The sequence below is a fragment of the Manis pentadactyla genome, chromosome 4, assembly GCF_030020395.1.
Source record: "Manis pentadactyla isolate mManPen7 chromosome 4, mManPen7.hap1, whole genome shotgun sequence".
NCBI lineage: Eukaryota > Metazoa > Chordata > Mammalia > Pholidota > Manidae > Manis > Manis pentadactyla.
Window position 1 is genome coordinate 25,351,441 of NC_080022.1, and position 18,485 is coordinate 25,369,925.

The 18,485-nt window shown below is 46.8% G+C and overlaps 1 protein-coding gene across 4 annotated transcripts in view; it reads right to left on the minus strand.

Annotated features, from left to right (window-relative positions):
* The window catches only part of CSMD2 (CUB and Sushi multiple domains 2), a 598,906-nt gene that overhangs the window by 179,742 nt on the left and 400,679 nt on the right, over nt 1-18,485 (minus strand). For all 4 annotated transcript variants that reach the window (XM_057499978.1, XM_057499977.1, XM_036885219.2 and 1 more), the window contains 7 exons: nt 18,306-18,444; nt 17,167-17,354; nt 16,237-16,425; nt 15,930-16,046; nt 7,756-7,971; nt 6,177-6,365; nt 533-702 (listed from right to left, as the gene is read on the minus strand). In XM_057499978.1, the coding sequence (XP_057355961.1) occupies nt 533-702; nt 6,177-6,365; nt 7,756-7,971; nt 15,930-16,046; nt 16,237-16,425; nt 17,167-17,354; nt 18,306-18,444 (1,208 nt within the window). The remainder of the gene's footprint in view (nt 1-532; nt 703-6,176; nt 6,366-7,755; nt 7,972-15,929; nt 16,047-16,236; nt 16,426-17,166; nt 17,355-18,305; nt 18,445-18,485) is intronic.

An 18,485-nucleotide genomic window follows, 5' to 3' on the forward strand; every position in this document is an offset into this window, starting at 1 on the left:
TGCTCAAAACACAAAATGCATACACAAAAATTATACTGAATCATGTATGCACAAACAAAGATCCCCCAGACCAAACAGGCACAGATGTACACACATCTGGAAGCATATGTTTAAAGCACATTTCTATATCCACAAACACATATGTACACACATGCACACATACATACACACATTCAATGAGCTCCTCATTATCCAGGTTGATGGTCAGCATCCAGAATGAAACTGATTCAGAAAACATGACCCAATGCCCACACTAATTGAATTTGTTATTATTATTATTATTCAGTCAACCCATGCTCTATCACATACGTATTTGTGAGCAGTCAGCTCTGAAGTAAATTCTAAAGCCACCTTCTTAGACATTCACATACCTTTCTTTTAGGTTGTCATTTCCTCCCAGATGAGTGAGAACCTTAGCTTGGGACTCAAGAGGGAAGAAGAAAGTCTGCGTCGTTCCCAGAGATAAATGAGTGAATGCTGAGCACACTTTTGCATAGTGCCACTTACAGACTCTATGAAATCTATGCTTTACCTTGAGGACATCTCCTGCAGACAGCTCAAATGTCTTGGCTTTAAGCTGAATTCCCTTCCCTGGCTGGGTCTGGATGGAGTAGATGCATTCGTGGTGGTTGTTGTAGTTTGCAGGGAAGTTGGGGGACAGTAAGGTGCCCTGAGTGCCTGTGACTGAATTCCCACACTCAGCTGGAAAGAGAATCACAATAATCACAAATTAACCCCTATTGGCTACGCCCAGAAAACAGCTTGCAGTGCTGGAGAATCTCAGAAAGATGACAAGTCATCTCTCTACCTGCCCAGATGCCTGTTTATGTGTCCATTTGTCTGCCTGTCTATAGGACTGCTTATCAAGTTTTTAAAAATGCCTGCCCACCTGTAGTTCTTCCTGGTTTATTTCCCTTGTTCTGTTTGTCTCTCTCTCCTCTGCAGAAATAGAAACTAACCCACCAGGCACCTTTTACATTACAGAGTTAGAAGCAGCCCCTCCCGACACCTGTTCACACAGTATCATAGCAACAGAAATGACCGAGGAGGATGTCGGGAGGATGCAGGCAGCCAAGGGAGGAGAGATGAAGCCTTTCAGCATCAGATAGAAACTAAGAGGGGACAAGATCGAATAATAATTGCTAGCATCTTCAGGGCTTTTTCAGTCATTAGTCACAACAACCAATCCTGTAAGGTAGGCACAATTATCACCCCTGTTTTAAACATAAAGAACCTGGTAGATCAAGTCTCTCAATTCATGAAGAGGAGGGGGCTGGAGAAAGTTTTAGCAGAGACCCATTGAAACCCTGTTACATTCTACACCTAATGAATCACACCTTTCCCTCAAAATCCGTTTCTCCTCCTCCAGAATTAGACATCCTGCCCCATTGTTTCCATACCTTTATTAATAGCAGTTGTCTCATTTTACTTTGTTAACATTCTCTGTCTTCCACTGTGGATCCTTTAGAGCTCGGCCATATTTCTTTACCTCCAACACCTGCTCAGGGCCTGTGCAAGGCAGGCTCAGCTGATGAAGGGGGAGGCAGCTCAGAGGCAGAGCATGCACTGCAGAACCTTGCACTTGGCTTTCTAGGTCTTTAATAATTGTGAAGCCTCTCCCTTGCTCCCCTATATTGGAGCATCTACCATATTGTACCCTGATTGTTACCTGCGTGCACCCCCACCCAAACTGTGAGTTCCTTGAGGGCTAGGGTCATGCTTAATGAATCTATGCATTTCCAATGCCCAGCTTGCCTGTAAAATAAATATTTGCTAAATGAATGAATGAATTTGGATACCAACCTTAGAAGATGTACAGTTCTAAAAATAATTAGGTTCTGGAAGGATGTAAATACAAGACCAGATGGCAGGCCCATTATTTGTCTGGACATATGGGGAGTCTGGAAAATGTCTTGAATATCTGAGGTTGATGGTAGCAAGTCTGCTTTCTCCAAACCATACCCCAGGGTCCCTATCCTAGGCTTAGTCTTTGGTTGGAAGGACCCTGAGGTCAACCCATGGGCCACATATTTAAAGTGATTTGCCCAAGGCCTGGAGTGTACTAGGCCAGGGCAGTGTAGATGGAGCATGTGAAACAGGAGAACTCAGAGCTGAGTCTTTCATGGGCTTAGTTACACCCTTGTGTCCTCCTGTCCCGAAGGCTGCACCCTAGAGCTGGATGACAGAGACCATGTCCCACCACCAAGTCCTTACTTCTTCAACAGGCCCTACTCCCTGCGCTCTTTCCAGTTCAGGGCCAGCTTCAGTCTCCTAGGGTCTTATGTAAGCCATTACTATGGGCTGAATGCTGGTGGCCCCACCCCACATTCATATATTGAACCTCTAATTCCTGAAGTGAACCGTCGGTATTTGGAGATGGGGACTTTGGGAGGTAATTAGGTTTAGATGAGGTAATGAGGGTAGAGGGCTCGTGGTGGAACTAGTGCCTTTTTTAACAGAAGAATTGACTAGAGCCCTCTCTCTCTCTTTCTGCCAGATGAAGGTACAGCAAGAAGGCTGCCAGGTGTGATCCAGAAAGACCGCCTTCAACAGACACGGAGTCTGCCAGCACCCTGATCTGGGGCTTCCCAGTGGAACTGTGAGAAATAAATGGTTATTGTTTAAGCCATCCAGTCTATGGTATTTTCTTATAGCAGTCTGATCTGACCAAGACACCCACCATTGGTCCTGGAGGAGAAATCTAGCCTTGCAGTACTTTAAACTCAGCGTGTTTGCAAAGTGTCCAAATATGCACAATGAAAATGCTGAGCTGGGGCATAAAGGGAGAGCGGTGGACAGCGGTGGATAGCTGCTGATGGTGTAGACAGATATGTTTCTACAGTGTGTACTTTCTGGGTGCCCTCAGATGAGGGTAGGGGTTTGGGGGTGTTGCTGAAGGCTATGCACATTTAGTCATTTGTTACTCAGGCGCATCACTTGGGGAGCACTCTGGAGCAGCTCTCCATTATCTCTGTAGTTACACCCTATCACCCTTCAACTAGGGAGAGACATGGTGCATAATGGGCATGGACTTTGGAGTCTGACAGACAGGTTATAGCAACACTCTGAACCTTAGTCTCTTCATCTAGATGGTAGCACCCTTATAAAACTATAGAGAGTAAATGCATGAGATTGGATGATAAAATAAGAGAGTGGTTAGTGCATAGCTGGCCCTCAACAAATGTTATTCCTCCTCTCTTTCTCCATCTGCCTTAGAGGAATCTATCTGCTTACCTGCTTTCATTCGGAGCCTTAGGCTGCCTGTGCTCTGGGACTGGCAGAAAGCCCAAGAATCTTCTTGAGAAGCATGTGTTAGCTGCCCAATGTTCACAGCACCCTCACCTTTTCTGATGTCTCTTGCCCCTGCCTAGTTCCTAAAAGTTGGCTTCCTTTAAACATGGGCTTTGGCATGTAATTGTACCCACTTCTGGACCCCAACTTCCTGCACAACAGCTATGTGATCATTTCTGCCAAGCATGACCCTCTCCTCTTTCCTACATGCCTGACATCTTTTTGAAGAGGGAAACAGGACCGATAGTTTCAGATGGGGCCAGTCCTAGGCCAGGTCCTGACTCCCTGCCAGGGCCTTTGTCTTGGGTACCAGGAAGGGTACTGGAGGGTAGTGGGACATGGCACTGCTTCTGGGAGAGTTTCCAAAGAAATAGGGGCAGTGAGCAGATGCACTGAAAAGCTAAACACAAGCATAAACTGAAACAAATAAATGTTCCAGAGAGACAGTCATATTCACAGGGAAGTGCTGCCTCTGAGTCAGGCAGCCTCTGTGGCTCCTGTTGTCCCTGTCAGAAGAAGTCTGATTAAGGGCAGTGGCTGTGTCTTATCCATCAGTTTGGGGCACCCAAGGCAGAGGGTTAGGGCTTCTCCATCACAATGGGGCTCCCAAGGACAGAGCCATGTCTCCTGCTATAGACTGGGTGTTCTGAGGTTAGTGCTTTCCCTTCCACATCAAGTTCAGGGGCCCCTGAGGTCAGGGGCTGTGTCACCCCATCACACCATGAGTTAAAGCCCAGGGCTATTCATCTCTGTCTCAGCTGGGAATGTTCCTGGTGACGCTGTGTAGGTTAAGTCATCCAATCTACAGCTACAGTGCAGGTGGCAACTGGGAGCATCCCTCTGGGGGTGCAGTCTCACGACACCCCCAGCCTGAGGCTCTGTTGCAGGGCTGGTGGTAATTAGAGGTGATTATAATTGCTCTGCATTATTAATAACATGAAAGAGAAGACAAATGTAGTAATGAAAATATTGTGAGGTGTCATGAACAAACAATAATTGCAATAGTAAGTTAAAGAATGAGTTTATATAATGAGGTCAGTGAGGCAAGAGCTTAGGAGTGTGTGCATCCATGGTCCTGGATAATCCCATTTAGGAAAAATTTCCCCCAGAACCACTTAGCTGAGGACGTTTTCCCAGACAGGAAATGAACCCTCTCCAGAGAGGTATGTACATGTCTGAATGAGTGCCTGATGGGTAGATAATCTGGGGGATGGTTACAGGAGAAAGGATAAACTTTGGAATTACGTAACTGGTCAAAAATGGAATTCTGCATCTATTTGTCTTAATGCTTCCCCTCGGAGAATGTGAAAGGTTATTGGTTATCAATAAATAGTAAACCGAGAATGATATATAGCAGCCCACTGGTTTATGTCATCTCATCTGGAATAAACCCTGTGGGTTGTGCGTTGTTATCTCTGGAATCATATCGAGGAAGCTGGGGCCGAGGGAGTTGGTGGCCTGCTTAAGATCTAACAGCTCGTGAGTGGCAGAGCAGCGAGCGGACCTCAGGCTCGTGTGACTGTGCAGCCTGAACCCAGGCCATTTGCCAGCCTGGTTGCAACTGTCCTCTGCAGAGCTGACCTCACGGGCCCTTAAGATGCAGGCCCCTGTTTCAATCAGGGCTGGTTTACCGAAAGCTCTTTGGTATACTGAGGTTTTATACAATATTTCACATTAAGCATGAATTCCATGGCTGACAGAGAACATGGTAAGTCCTCTGTTAACCCAGCCTGTGTTCCTTTCAGCCCCATGTATGAGTATTGAGCAAGCAGAGCCATCAACCTTGTAAGTGGAGGACAGCCAGCAACTGTCCCCACAGCTGGGATGTCCCCCTGCTTTTCCCCACCCTCTGGGCCTGGAGCCCTGAACAAGTATTTGGGCTCTGGCAAGAAGGTGGAGGGCTCAGAGGGTCCTCTTCCAGCTCGGACAGCTACTTGTCTAACCTCATCATCTGCTGTCCTTTCTGGCGCTTACTCCAGACTGGCCTCTGAACTGTTGCTCAAACATTGAGCATCCTTGTGGCTTGGGATCCTGGTACTCTGTTGTTTTTCCTTCAGATATCTGATGATTAGCTCCTTGAATTCCTTCAGGTCTCTGCCAAAATGTCAACTCATCAGAGAAGCCTGTCCTGACCACTCCTGATAAAAGAGCAGCCCTAACTACACTGAATCAGCTTTTCTCTATAACCCCCAACACTGCTTGATACACTACACATCTGTGTGTTCACAGACCATTCCCTCCCACCCCAGGAGTGAACCCCAGGAGTGGAGAGACTTTCTCTATTCTCTTCAGCTTTGCACCCCAGGTGCCTGGGAGTGTGCCTGACATGCAATGGGTGCTCTGTAAATGAGTCTGACTCTTGCTTCCCTCTCTCCTCCCCAGCTGAATGAAGTCTCGCCAGGGATTCTCAAAAGCTAGTACCTCCCATGGGACTAGTAAAAACATCCATCTACACCATCAAATTGGGACTCTCCATGGGCAAAGGTCATACTTCCTTCCTATAGGTCCACCCAGTTTCCCACCAGATTTCTCTGCAAGAGGCATCTGTAAGCCATGGGAATGTGTGTTGGGGTGTTGGGGTGTTGGGGAAAGAGTATGGAAGTTAATTTCATTTGCACCTACTATGGACCCTGTTTGCAAAGGTCAGTTTAGTTACAGAACAGCCCTTGAAGCAGGCACTGCCATCCCTATTTTACAAGTAAGGAGGCTGGAGCAGAAGGTTAGGCCACCCACCCAAGGTTCCATTGAGGTAAGTGGGTGCTAAGGCTGTCCTCAAACCCAGACCTGTTGGCTTCCTGGCCAATGTGTTCCACTACCTCACATCAATTCACTAAAGTTTGGCCCCCCCCATTAGTGAAGCAAAATGAAAGCACGTGACCACCTACCAACACACCTTGGCAGAGGCGAACTCCACAGGCGCCGTCTGCCCCCCAGGCACGTGATGCGGGCCGTGCCCTCCAGACGGTACCCGGGGAAGCAGGAGAAGGTCAAGGTGTCGCCTACACCAAACTGCAAGCCCTTCCGAATGCTGTAGGCTGGGACCTCAGGCTCCTCGCAGGGTTCCAAGTCATATTCTGGAAAGGCAGCAGGAGAACTGGGGTCAGAGAGAGAAGATGGGGACACACAGATAACAACCACAGGGAGAAAGGGCCAGAGAGGAAGACAGACAGAGGTACAGGTATGCACACACTGGCCCCCAGAAGCTGAAGAGGAGACAAGAGAAAGTCTGGGAGGAGCAGGGGCAGAGGCAGACAGTGGGCGGTGAGGTGAGGGATGGGCAGAGCTGCGTGCCAGGCGCTCTGAACGTCTCACCACTCTGAGCAGTGGGAGGGGGCACAGTACTTCTGGAAACATGCTTCTGGGAATATTTATGAGGTTCCTCACAACCTGACCCTTCCCTCCTCTGTCCGTTCATTTCCACGTTAACCCCAAGCCTCAGGCCTCTCCCTCTCCTGCCTCTTTCTCCCTAGGCACTGAACTGGATACATGCAACCAGCCTGGTTCTAGAGGGTCAGCCGAGGGCGACTTACACCGAGAAGAATCCAAATGCTTCACTGGAAGTTATGTTTGGGTAATGCTGGCCTTTGAGGCAGATGCAAGCAGGAAGGGGTGCCATTTATGTGCCAGGGATATGCTATGGCATAGGACTGACTATGTCTTTCTGTCTGCCAGGGTTCTGTGTGGTAAGGAGGAAGGTCTCTTTGAGATGGAATGAGGCACAGCAGTTGGATATGCCCCACAGGCCAGGCCCGCCCAGGCAGAAGGCAGGGAGCTCCTGCTGGAGGGACAGCATGGGGCTGAGCTGGGCCGTGTGCCAGTTCCTAGAGGCCAGATACCTCTCGCCCATCCTGGGAGTGGCATCTCTGCTCATGGCTAAGGTGGGGGCTTCTGAGAAGCAATGGGACAAAAGCAGTTGGGGGGACTTGTGCTAGAAGAGTGGAGGGTCCTCTTTTCTCCCTGAATGACAGATTAAAGAGCTTTCTTCCCAGGATTCTTAAGCACAGAGAGAACTATCTATCACTACTGAATTTGCATTCATGAAGAAGCCCCCAAAGGAGGCTCAAACACTCCAATATGTTGATTTCACACCCTTCTTCTTCTTCTCTTTGAATTGCTGGGGCTGTGAAATAGTGGAAGTGAAATTGCGAGAAGTATCTGGAATTACCAGTGCAGAAAGGGACTTCTTTGAGGGCCTCAAGTTCAACCAGTTGGGTAGGTCATGTTCACAGTGAACCCTAAACACCGTCTGAGAAGGAGAGTCCCCAGTAAGCCTTCCTTCCAAACCCACTAGTAGGCAGTGCACTCATGTGTCTCACCCAACTGCCTTTTGCTGCAGCAGTGAGGCCATCTTCCCAGACACTGGGAGGGGGTCAGTATCCAGCTGCTAGGAAGACCAGAGGCTGGGGGCAAAGGGAGAGACAGTCTCTGTGGTCTCTTCCCCCAAGGGGCCCCCACGGGCTTTACCTGAGAAGGTAATGTTGAATCCTTCATAGGACATGGAGAAATCAGAAATGAAGCGGACCTGGGCGGTGAAGTTGCCATAGAGACCAGCGCTGATGGGGGCTGGCAACCGCGAGCCAGTCAGCTGCCTCAGCGGCTGGGTGAAGCTGCCGTTCTCGGTGATGAGGAGGTAGTCGTGGCCACTCTCCAGATGGAAAGTGTGGAACGTGAAGAACACACCTGCCAAGAGACTGGAAAGGTCAGGTGACTGCAGCGAGATGGCCGGAGCAGCCCAGCTACAAGATGGGGTGTGTACAAGCATTTCCAATTTGTAAACTTCTGTCAGTGTGTGGGAGTGCAAGCACGCATTGTTAAATATACACAGACAGACCTGAATGGATTGGACCACACCACTGCCCACAGGTCCAGTCAGGGAGAAGGACACCACTTCATGGTTGCCAAAATTTGGAAGGGGGATTTATGGCTAGGTTGGTGAGAATGCTTCACAGCCATCCATTCAATCATTCATTCAACAAGTATTTGTGTATTTGATGAGTGCTTCCTGTGCTGGGACCCAGGGCCAGATAGGTGCAAGGGGACAGACAGACATTGAACAAACAGTGGCAGTGCATACAGAGGGATGATGCTGTAATGGATGCAGACCAGAGGGCACTGGGGCAGGTGGGAAGCAGTCTGCAGCAGGAGGAGGGGAGTGGGGCCTCACTGAGTGCACATTCGATTTGAGTCTTTAAAGGATGCATAGGAATTAACCTGGTAAGAAAGGAAAGGGTATTCCAGGCTGGGGAACAGCACATGTAAAGGGACAGAGCCACTGTGGATTCCAGAGCTCAGTGAGCCACACCGTGTGGCTGGACATACTCAGCAGGAAAAGTCTAGAACAGAGACAGGGGCTAGGCTGGAACAGAGGCAGAGCTAGGCTGCAACAGACCGGGTGGATATTTTTCTAGAGGTAATGAGAAGTCATCCTATCCACAGTGAATCAGATTTCAGACGTAGCAAGTTACTGACGGCTGTGAGGAGGACAAAGTGGGGGAGAGGAGGCAGAGGGAACAGCTAGAATGATGGTGGTGGCCACGTGCTGGGAGAGACAGGATGGAGGCTGCAGAGGGGACAAAAGCAGGAAATAGGCATGGGACCTCTGGGAAGGAGAGCAGGCAGGAACAGAGGCAACAGATGCAGAGAAGGAATGAAAGTACAACTGGGAATGCCTTGACCCGAAGGACAGTGGTGTCATTTGCTACCTGGGTAGAGCTATGCAATAAACCACTACATGATGTCACTTCCGAAGTGACATAAAGAGCTGGCAGTAAGAGTGGCCAGGTGATGAGGGAGGCTCTGATGAAGCCATTAATAACACTCAAGGCCGCTCTTGGCTTTGTCCGCATGGCAGGTGTGTGTGGGTGGGTGATTGTGTGAGTGCATGCCCACCCATAAGTGAGTGTGCCCATGGGAACGTATGCCCCGGATGTGTTGGATAGGCACTGGGGTGCTGGACCCACTTGCTGTTCACAGCCTATGGACACAGCTGCACGGGCACTTCGGGCAGCTTGTAGAAACACAGAGTCGCAGCCTCTCCTTTGAATCAGAACCTGCGTGCTAACAAGATCCCCAAGAGATCTGGAGACACATAAAAGTTTGAGAAATACTTCTCTAGATAATTACTGACAAGTTTTTGATAAATGATGGCTGGATCAAGCTCTTAATGCTAAAGCATTTTAGATGTTTTCATATTTTTGCTTCTCTGATGATAGAAGTTAGAGATCCTGAAGTATTTAGGGTTCTATTGGTGGGGGTTTAGGGAAACAAAATCTGGTGACGTGGCAAGACCAGGGATGCAGCTTGTAAATGCCCTGTGCCCAGGCAACCGAGCTGAATCTATTTACCTATTTGCCAAAAGAAACAGATCTTAAATGCCTACTAAGTGCCAGTCCTGTGCTAAGAAAGACTTTCAGTTTGGTGGAGGAGGCAGACACATTGATACTGAGAATTTTGATGGGGGGTGGTGCACGGAGGAAGAGTGGGCAACTATGTCTGGAAGCCTGGAAAGACTTCACAGCGGTCACAGTCTTTGACAAGGGCGTGTGAGCCTGCTCGGACACTCCCAGGTGTGTGTGACCACATGTATCTGAAAGTCCCCACACACACCCACATGTGCAAATGAGGAAACAGTTCTCAGTCTACAGAGCTTGGGAAAGGCTCAGTGGCATTTATTTCCTCCTTCCTGGCTGGAACACGGAGATGCGTGGAGAGCGGGCCAGACACAGCAACAGGTGGAAATGAAACAGATTAAGCACGACGCCTTGCACTCTGTCCTTCTAGTGTGCAAATATAGCTCCTCCAAAGGAGTAAACATTTGGCTGTGACTCTAAGAATGAGTAAACAACTGAGATGAAACCCTTGGGTTTCCCAGCTGTGCTGATTGCTGGGGGCTCTTTTGGCCATTGTGAGAAAATAAAGACATTGTCAAGGAAATAGAGAGGCCCCACCTTGGAGTCTGAATCCAGATGTGGTGTGACAGATGCACATGCAAATGAATACTTCACTGGAGCGAACCATGCAGAGTCATATGAAGGACATGGATACCAAAGGAGAGCAAAGACACAGGGCCGTTGGAAAGACATGGGCTTTGGAGGGAGACAGATTGGGCTCAAAAGCCCATCTAGCAGTGGAAAGGTCTGGGTCAAAGTTGCTCAGCTGTAAGATGTGGGTGATGATACCTCCCTCACAAGTGACATTTAATCCTCGGAGTGAGGAACAATGGGGACAGCATATGCAGAGCCCACAGTACAGTGCCTGGCATGTAGTAGGTATTCAGTCTGCTCAGCTCATCTAATTCCCAGACAGCCTTATAGGTTAAAAGATGTCAGTTCTGGGGTCTCAGCAAGGCACATTCTCTGGGATCCTGAATTAGCTGTTCCCTTGGGTTGGGTATGTGGCAAGTTGAACAATTCTAAATTTCACGGAGTTGTAAGTTTCCCAGTAGTCCTTCTGCCTGTTAGGGAGCAATCAGAGTCAGCAGCCTAACAGGTCTTTTAACCTGGGATATCCTTCCAAGCAGTGCTCTCTCAAGAAGGGTCTGGGTTCAGTTTAATTCAATCCTAAATATTTCTTGAGTTCCTCCTGTGCCAGGCATAGAGCCAGAACTAGGAAACTGCAGGAAGCAAGGCAGACAAGTCTCTCCAAGAGTTTAGAGTCTCGGGGGAGACAGATGATGAAGTTGCAAGTTCTGTACAGTGGGGTAAAGTCTGGATTAGGAAGGCACAGGATCACATGGGAGCCCATGGAGGGCAGCCCAACCCAGACCCAGGGCTGGGGAGAAGGAATCAGGAAGGCTCATTAGAGGAAGTGAGTTCAGAAGGATGAAGGGCTGGCCATGCAAAGAGAATGGTGGAGACGGTGCCAGGAGAGGACGCGTTCCAGATAGGAGAAAACTGTACTAATGTACAAAGCACTAGAAGACAAAGAAATCCTGGGAGGCTTTAGGTACTGGAAGAAGTTCAGTGTCGCTAGAACTTAAGTGTTTAGAGGACTTAGAAGGAAGCTGAGAAAGGTTAAGTGAGGCCTGTAGTGCCATGCTAGTTCTTTTACAATTTGAGGCTTTATGCTAAAGACAGAGCCTTTGGTTCTAAGGAAGAAGTGACCTGGTCATATACTAGTGATCCCCTGTGATTCTCTGTCTGGAACGTATTTCATTCTGGCTAACTCCTTTTCATCCCTGAAGTCTCAACTCCAGGACATAGGACACCCTTGGGCTGTTCTCCAGATGTTTCCCGATCCCTATCTGCTCTATCCCAGCACTGGCCATGGTAGTTTAAGCTATTTCTACCACCAAACTATAAACTTCTTGAAAGCAGGTAATGCCAGAGGACTTCTTACACCAGTATTTTCCCAGCACCCAGATAAGCACAAGTATCAAATGAGCATTTGTTAAGTATTTGTTGAACTGTATTGACTTCTAGGAAAGACATACATAGAAAGGCATGGAGAAACATATGCCCCTATAATTAGACATCCTGACACAGAGAAAATTAAGATTCTAGGTGGCCGTTCCTCTAGGGATTATGAGGGGATGCCTTTCTTTTGCTCTCCTAGCTTCTGGCTCCTGCAGTGGTCCACTCCAGGCCAGGCTTGGTGGAAACAGCTCTGTGGATTAACAAAGACACTGCTCCAATCCCTCCTTGACTCAGGAACAATATTGTGGGGAGAAGGGGACAATCCCAGCTTTGCCCTGACTGCCTAGAGTCCTGTCTTCCCCAAGAAGTTCCATGCTATCCTAATCCCGGCTAGGTCAAGCCTATTAAGGCCAAAAGCAAAAGCACTTAAGTACATGTGGGGGCTATAAATGACTTTTCTTTCAAATTTTCCTTTTTTTAATTCAAATATTATACCTTACATGTTATATATGTTTATTGCTCAAAATTAGAAAACAGTGAAAAGATGAAAATTAGAGACAACTAATACTAACATCTTGGGGTATATCTTTTCAGACTGTTTTCTATGCAGATATCCTTGTTTATTTTTATTAAGGTATCATTGATATATAATCTTATGAAGGTTTCACATGAGCAACATTGTGGCTACCACATTCACCCATATTATCAAGTTCCCCCACATACCCCATTGCAGTCACTGTCCATCAACGTAGTAAGATGCTATAGAGTCACTACTTGTCTTCTCTGTGCTATACTGCCTTCCCTGTGAACCCCCTACATTATGTGTGTTGATCATAATACCCCTTAATCCCCATCTTCCTCCCTCCCCACCCCCTTTCCCTTTGATAACTGCTAGTCCATCCTGGGAGTCTGTGATTCTGCTGCTGTTTTGTTTCTTCAGTTTTGCTTTGTTGTTATACTCCACAAATGAGTGAAATCATTTGGTACTTGTCTTTCTCTGCCTGGCTTAATTCACTGAGCATAATACCCTCTAGCTCCATCCCTGTTGTTGCAAATGGTAGGATTTGTTTTCTTCTTATGGCTGAATAATATTCCGTTGTGTATATGTACCACATGTTCTTTATCCATTCATCTACTGATGGACACTTAGGTTGCTTCCATTTCTTGGCTATTGTAAATAGTGCTGCGATAAACATAGGAGTGCATATGTCTTTTTCAAACTGGGCTGCTGCATTTTTGGGGTAAATTCCTAGGAGTGGAACTCCTGGGTCAAATGGTATTTCTATTTTGAATTTTTTGAGAAACCTCCGTACTGCTTTCCACAATGGTTGAACTGGTTTACATTCCCACCAGCAGTGTAGGAGGGTTCCCCTTTCTCCACATTCTTGCCAGCATTTGTTGTTGTTTGTCTTTTGGATGTTGGCCATCCTTACTGGTGTGAGGTGATATCTCATTGTGGTTTTAATTTGCATTTCTCTGATAACTAGCGATGTGGAGCATCTTTTCATGTGCCTGTTGGCCATCTGAATTTCTTCTTTGGATTGTTTATTTATTTATTTCTTTTTTCTTTTTCTTTTTTTTTTTTTTTGAGAGGGCATCTCTCATATTTATTGATCATATGGTTGTTAACAACAATAAAATTCTGTATAGGGGACTCAATGCACAATCATTAATCAACCCCAAGCCTAATTCTCAACAGTCTCCAATCTTCTGAAGCATAACGAACAAGTTTTTATGTGGTGAACAAATTCTTACATAGTGAATAAGTTCTTACATGGTGAACAGTGCAAGGGCAGTCATCACAGAAACTTTTGGTTTTGATCACGCATTATGAACTATAAACAATCAGGTCAATTATGATTATTTGTTTGATTTTTATACTTGATTTATATGTGAATCCCACATTTCTCCCTTATTATTATTATTATTTTTATTTTTAATAAAATGCTGAAGTGGAAGGTAGATGCAAGATAAAGGTAGAAAACATAGTTTAGTGCTATAAGAGGGCAAATGTAGATGATCAGGTGTGTGCCTATAGACTAAGTATTAATCCAAGCTAGACAAGGGCAACAAAGGATTGTTTATTTTTTATAAACTAAATATATTCTTTAGGCAAACTTCTTTTTTATTACCAATGTGTTGTAATCACCTTTGTAGGTCCTTAAATATTCTTTTATATTATTCTTTTTAGTAGCTTATAGTATTTCATTAGATGGCTGTACCTTGTGTTTATTTAACACTTCCTTATTGATGGACATTTGAATAGTTACTAATTTTTCAATTAATAAATACTTAGGAGACATCTTTATAGCTAAGTATCAATGTACTTATCATTGAGCACTCAAAGTACTCAATTTTACTTATCATCTTCAGATAAATTCCAAGAGGTGGAATTCCTAGGTCCAAAGGCACAAACATTTTTAAGGCTTTTGATTCATGTCTCTGACTCACTTTCTGAAAAGTTTTGATAATTTCACACTATGTCAGCATTAAAGAAGAGTACTTATGTCTCTACACTGTTTCCCATACTCTTACGATTTTTCTTGTTGATAAGGGGAATGGCATTTTATTACTAGTTGAATTCACATTTCTTTTATTATTAGTGAGGGCCATGTCTTCCCATTTGCATTTCCCCTATTATGAAGCATTGATAGATTTGTTCATTTTACAAGCCTGTAGAGCAGGCACTTTCTTAAAAGATTTTTAAGAGCAATTCATGCATCAGGTTGGTAATCATTTGTTGATTATATGTTGCAAATATTTTTGCCCATTTACTACCTGGATTTTTTTATTGCTCTTTTTTACATAAATGTATTCAAAGTTTTATTTAATCAAATCTAACAGTCTTTGCCTTTATGGATTCTGCTTTTAGTGTTACTCTTTAAAGTACCTCCTCACCTGAGGTTAGATTTTCATGTTCTTCTAGTACTGGAATTTCTATGGTGAAATATAAGAGGTATGATTTGTTTTTTTTATTTTTTTACCCCAAATGTTAAATCCACTGTTTAAAAACCATTTATTAAATAATACATCCTCTCTTGAATGGATTGGAAATGACACTCTAATTATATACTACAGACTTTCTCTCTCTCTCTCTCACACACACACACAGAGTAGAGTGCACAAACTCACACACACACACACACACACACACACACACACACACACACACAGGAATCTATTTCTGGATCCTTATTCTACCCCACTGACTTGTATGCCCACTCTCATACTCATACTGCATTGTTAAAATTATTTTAGCCAATAACAGTATCTTAAGATCTGGAAGGGTTAATTACTCTTTCTTTTAAGATTTTTTCTTGTCTTTCTACATGTTATTCTTCTAGATCAGGGGTTCTTATTTAAGGGCATGCTTCAGAATTACTAGTGGAGAGTTCGGAAAACACAGATGCCTGGTTTCCACTTCCCGCATAGAAAATCAAACCCTCTAGGGTGCAGTCTGTGCATTATTGTATTTGCCAAGGTGCAGAGGGGTTAAAGAACCATTAACTCCAGATGAACTTGAGAATAAGCTTCTGAGGGTAAAGGCCATATCTGCCTGGTCACTACTTATTCCCAGCTCCAGTGTCTGTCACGCAGGTGGCATTTAATCAATATTTGTTGAATGGAGAGAGCATGTTAACTAATGTTTATTTGCAACCAGCAGCCTTACTTTGAACTTGGACTTCCAAAGATTATTTATGTTAGGGAAGTTGAGGCAACAGTTCAGCCTGATGAGGAATATGAATACATGTCATTTGAGAAACAGCTGAGTTATACAAAAACAGGTTTGCTGTGTCCAATATCTCTGTGGTGGGTGTGAGAAGAGGGACATGTATCCTATGTGCCTCCAGAACACAGTAGAAGGAAAAGTTTCAGGGACACCTAATAGGCTATTAGAAGGGGTCAGATTTATCAAAAATGATAACAGGTGCCCACTTCTTGAATGGACTGGCCACTGCACACCACTGGAGGGCGTTTAGATAGAAGGTGTGTTTCCATCTTGTGGGGAGTGACTTAGAGAAGATTCCTGCATTAAGTAGGATGTGAGAACTGGTAATCTCTAAGACGTCTTATGGAGTGGAGATGTTAGACTGTTACAAAAAAAAAAAATTACTGAATGAGTCCTGTGATTCAAAGAGGTGGAACGGTCCTTGGAGTTTTCTTGTTGGTGAGAAAAATTCAGATTAAGCCATCTAGAGAGAGTGCCATGGAGGTCAGCTTGACCTGGGCAACTTGGGGCCAACCGTGTCCCAGGCCAGGACCTGTATGGGCCTAAACACTCACCCTTGCCATGCGATGTTTCGATAATCCAGGTACAGTTCAAATTGTTGGGGTAGAAGTCAGGGAACCCTGGTGACAAGATGGTCCCGCCAGAGCCCTGAATGAAGCCGCCACAGAGCGCTGCAAGAGCGAAGAGGGCGGTGAGCACCTGAGCGGCCCGGGAACTCCCCCAGCCCCGGTCCCTCGGGAGCATGTCCCCGTCTCCTCTCAGCCCCCAACCCCGACTGACAGGGGCAGTCAGCAACCCTTCCAGCTCTGGGTTCTTCCTGGAAAGAAGTCCACTCCTTTAGAGGAAGGCGGTGTGTCTTACCTTCACAGCTGGGCAGTGCCCGGCTCCACTGGAAGTTGGGCTCACACTCCAGGGGCTCCCCGTCACTCAGCGTGTAGCCTGAGTCGCAGCTGAAGCCCACCAGAGCTCCCACATAGAAGTCGTTGCCGTGGCGCTGCCCATTTACGGGGATCCCTGGGTCCAGACAGTGGTCTGACTGCAGCGTTATAGCTGGAAAAGATCCCACAGCTGGAACAGACAGCTCCCTAGCGCCACAGCGGGAGCGCGGCTGCCTCACAAGGGGACAGGCAGAGAGCTCTGATTCACTGAGGGCTGATGCCATCACTTCTCACTCATCAGATGTGGCTGTCACGCTTCTGAGGGCATTTGGAGGCCTATTTGTCACTGAAAACCAGTTGGGTCAATTGTTCATTCATTCATTCATTTAATAAGTGTAAGTCGAGTGTCTATGATGGCTCAGACTATGCTAAGCTCAGCGATACAACATGAGAAAGTAACCCTGCCTTCATGGTACCCACAGCCGTACCTTCCTATAATGGTCTACAAAGAGCCAAAGGGATACCAATCTCTCAATCAAGGCACAGGTGATAGACGCCGAAGGTGATAAGTGAAGGCGAAAGTGAGTAGGAGACACCACCGACTTCAGCCTCATCGCCTGTCAAACACTCGGCACCCAGCATGGCAGCCCCTGAATCCTCTGCCCAGGAACAGGTCTGCAGTGAGCACATGAGGACCTGGTGTGCTGGTCACCAGCTCCCGGTCTCCTAAAAGGGCACCTCTAAGTTCCTGGGAGCTCTGAGGGATGCTAAGAGCAAGGGGTGACTTGCTAACTGAGCCTAACTGAGAAAGCCATGAGGATGCGCCTCCGCGGGGGCCTGCTCTGGAGCCGAGCCTGGGGGCATCTCACCCAGCAGGGCCGACCCTGCTGTCTGCCTCCCTGCCAAGACTCACTCTCATAGCGGAGCTGGAAGCCGATGTCCGAGTGGCTCTTGTCGGTCGAGAAGAGGAGGTAGAGGTAGTTGCTGGTGCTGATGAGAAACTGAGGGACCTGGGTCCCATGGTAAACCCCAATCAAGGGCGCCGAGTATGTTCGTCCATCCCGCACTTCCAGAGTATCATAGTTGACCTCGGTTTTAAATCTGCCAAAGATGGGAATGCGGACTTCTTGAGAAACCTGTCTCATTAATTGGGCCCTGCCTGACCCAGGGCTTCAGGACAACCAGAGTTGGGCAGGCTGGGAGATTTTAATATAATTTGCACACACTCACCGGTGATGAGGAAGTACCCTTTCTACTGCATCTAGCCTGTCCTCTTCCTCCTTCCACAGTCGCATGCAGCTCTCTCAGGCCTCTCTGTGGCCGTGACCCATCTTCAGACCTAGAGGCTTAATAACTAGCCTCACAGGGTCCTGATTTCTAGGTCAGGAATCACTAAACTACAGACCAGTGCCAAATCTGGTCTATAGCCTGTCTGTATGGCCTAAGAGCTAAGAATGGTTTTTACATTTTAAAGGGGTATTTTTTATTTTAAAGCAAAGAATATGCAACAGATATTTGCAAGTGGCCTGCAAAACCTCAAAACATTTACTATCTGGCCCTTCACAGAAAAGTTTGTGGACTATGATTCTAGGTTATGAATGCTTTGTTTACAAGTGTGTGCTTATATTTGGGTGGTGATTTTTCTCTACCTAATGAGCATAACCAGGGTGGGAGTTAGAAGTGGGGCATATGAGCGGGCTGGGTCAGAGGTGGAAGGCCGCCACCCCATATTAGCAATTTCAGGGCTATGCTCCTCAAATGCTAATGCCTGCTTCAGCATCTCATGGTGTCCATCTGCCCGCCGTCCCTCTTCCAGGGTGTGGGGAGAGAAGGGCTCTGACATCCCAAGTATTGTCCCAGCCTTCTCCTCCTCCTCCAGTCTGAGTCCCCTAAACAGCACAGACCCCACTATGGGCAAGGCCAGTACGGTCTGTCCCCACACAGGACCATTTGCTCCAGCGTGCTCTGAACTTGCTGGCATCTCAACATCAGTGCTAACCCACACTTCCCCAAGCCCCCTCCTCCCTGCCCCGAGGCTGTGGTCATAACCACCTGTCGAAGGTGATTTTGATGGGGTAGCCTGGCTGGGCTTCAATCACCCAGGCACAGCTCAGGGCATCCTTGTAGAAGCCAGGCCAGCCCGGAGACAGGATGGTGCCACTGGGTGAAGTCAGATGACCACCGCAGGGAGCTGGGGAGACAGAAGGGAGAGAAGCAGCTTCTTGGGGGACA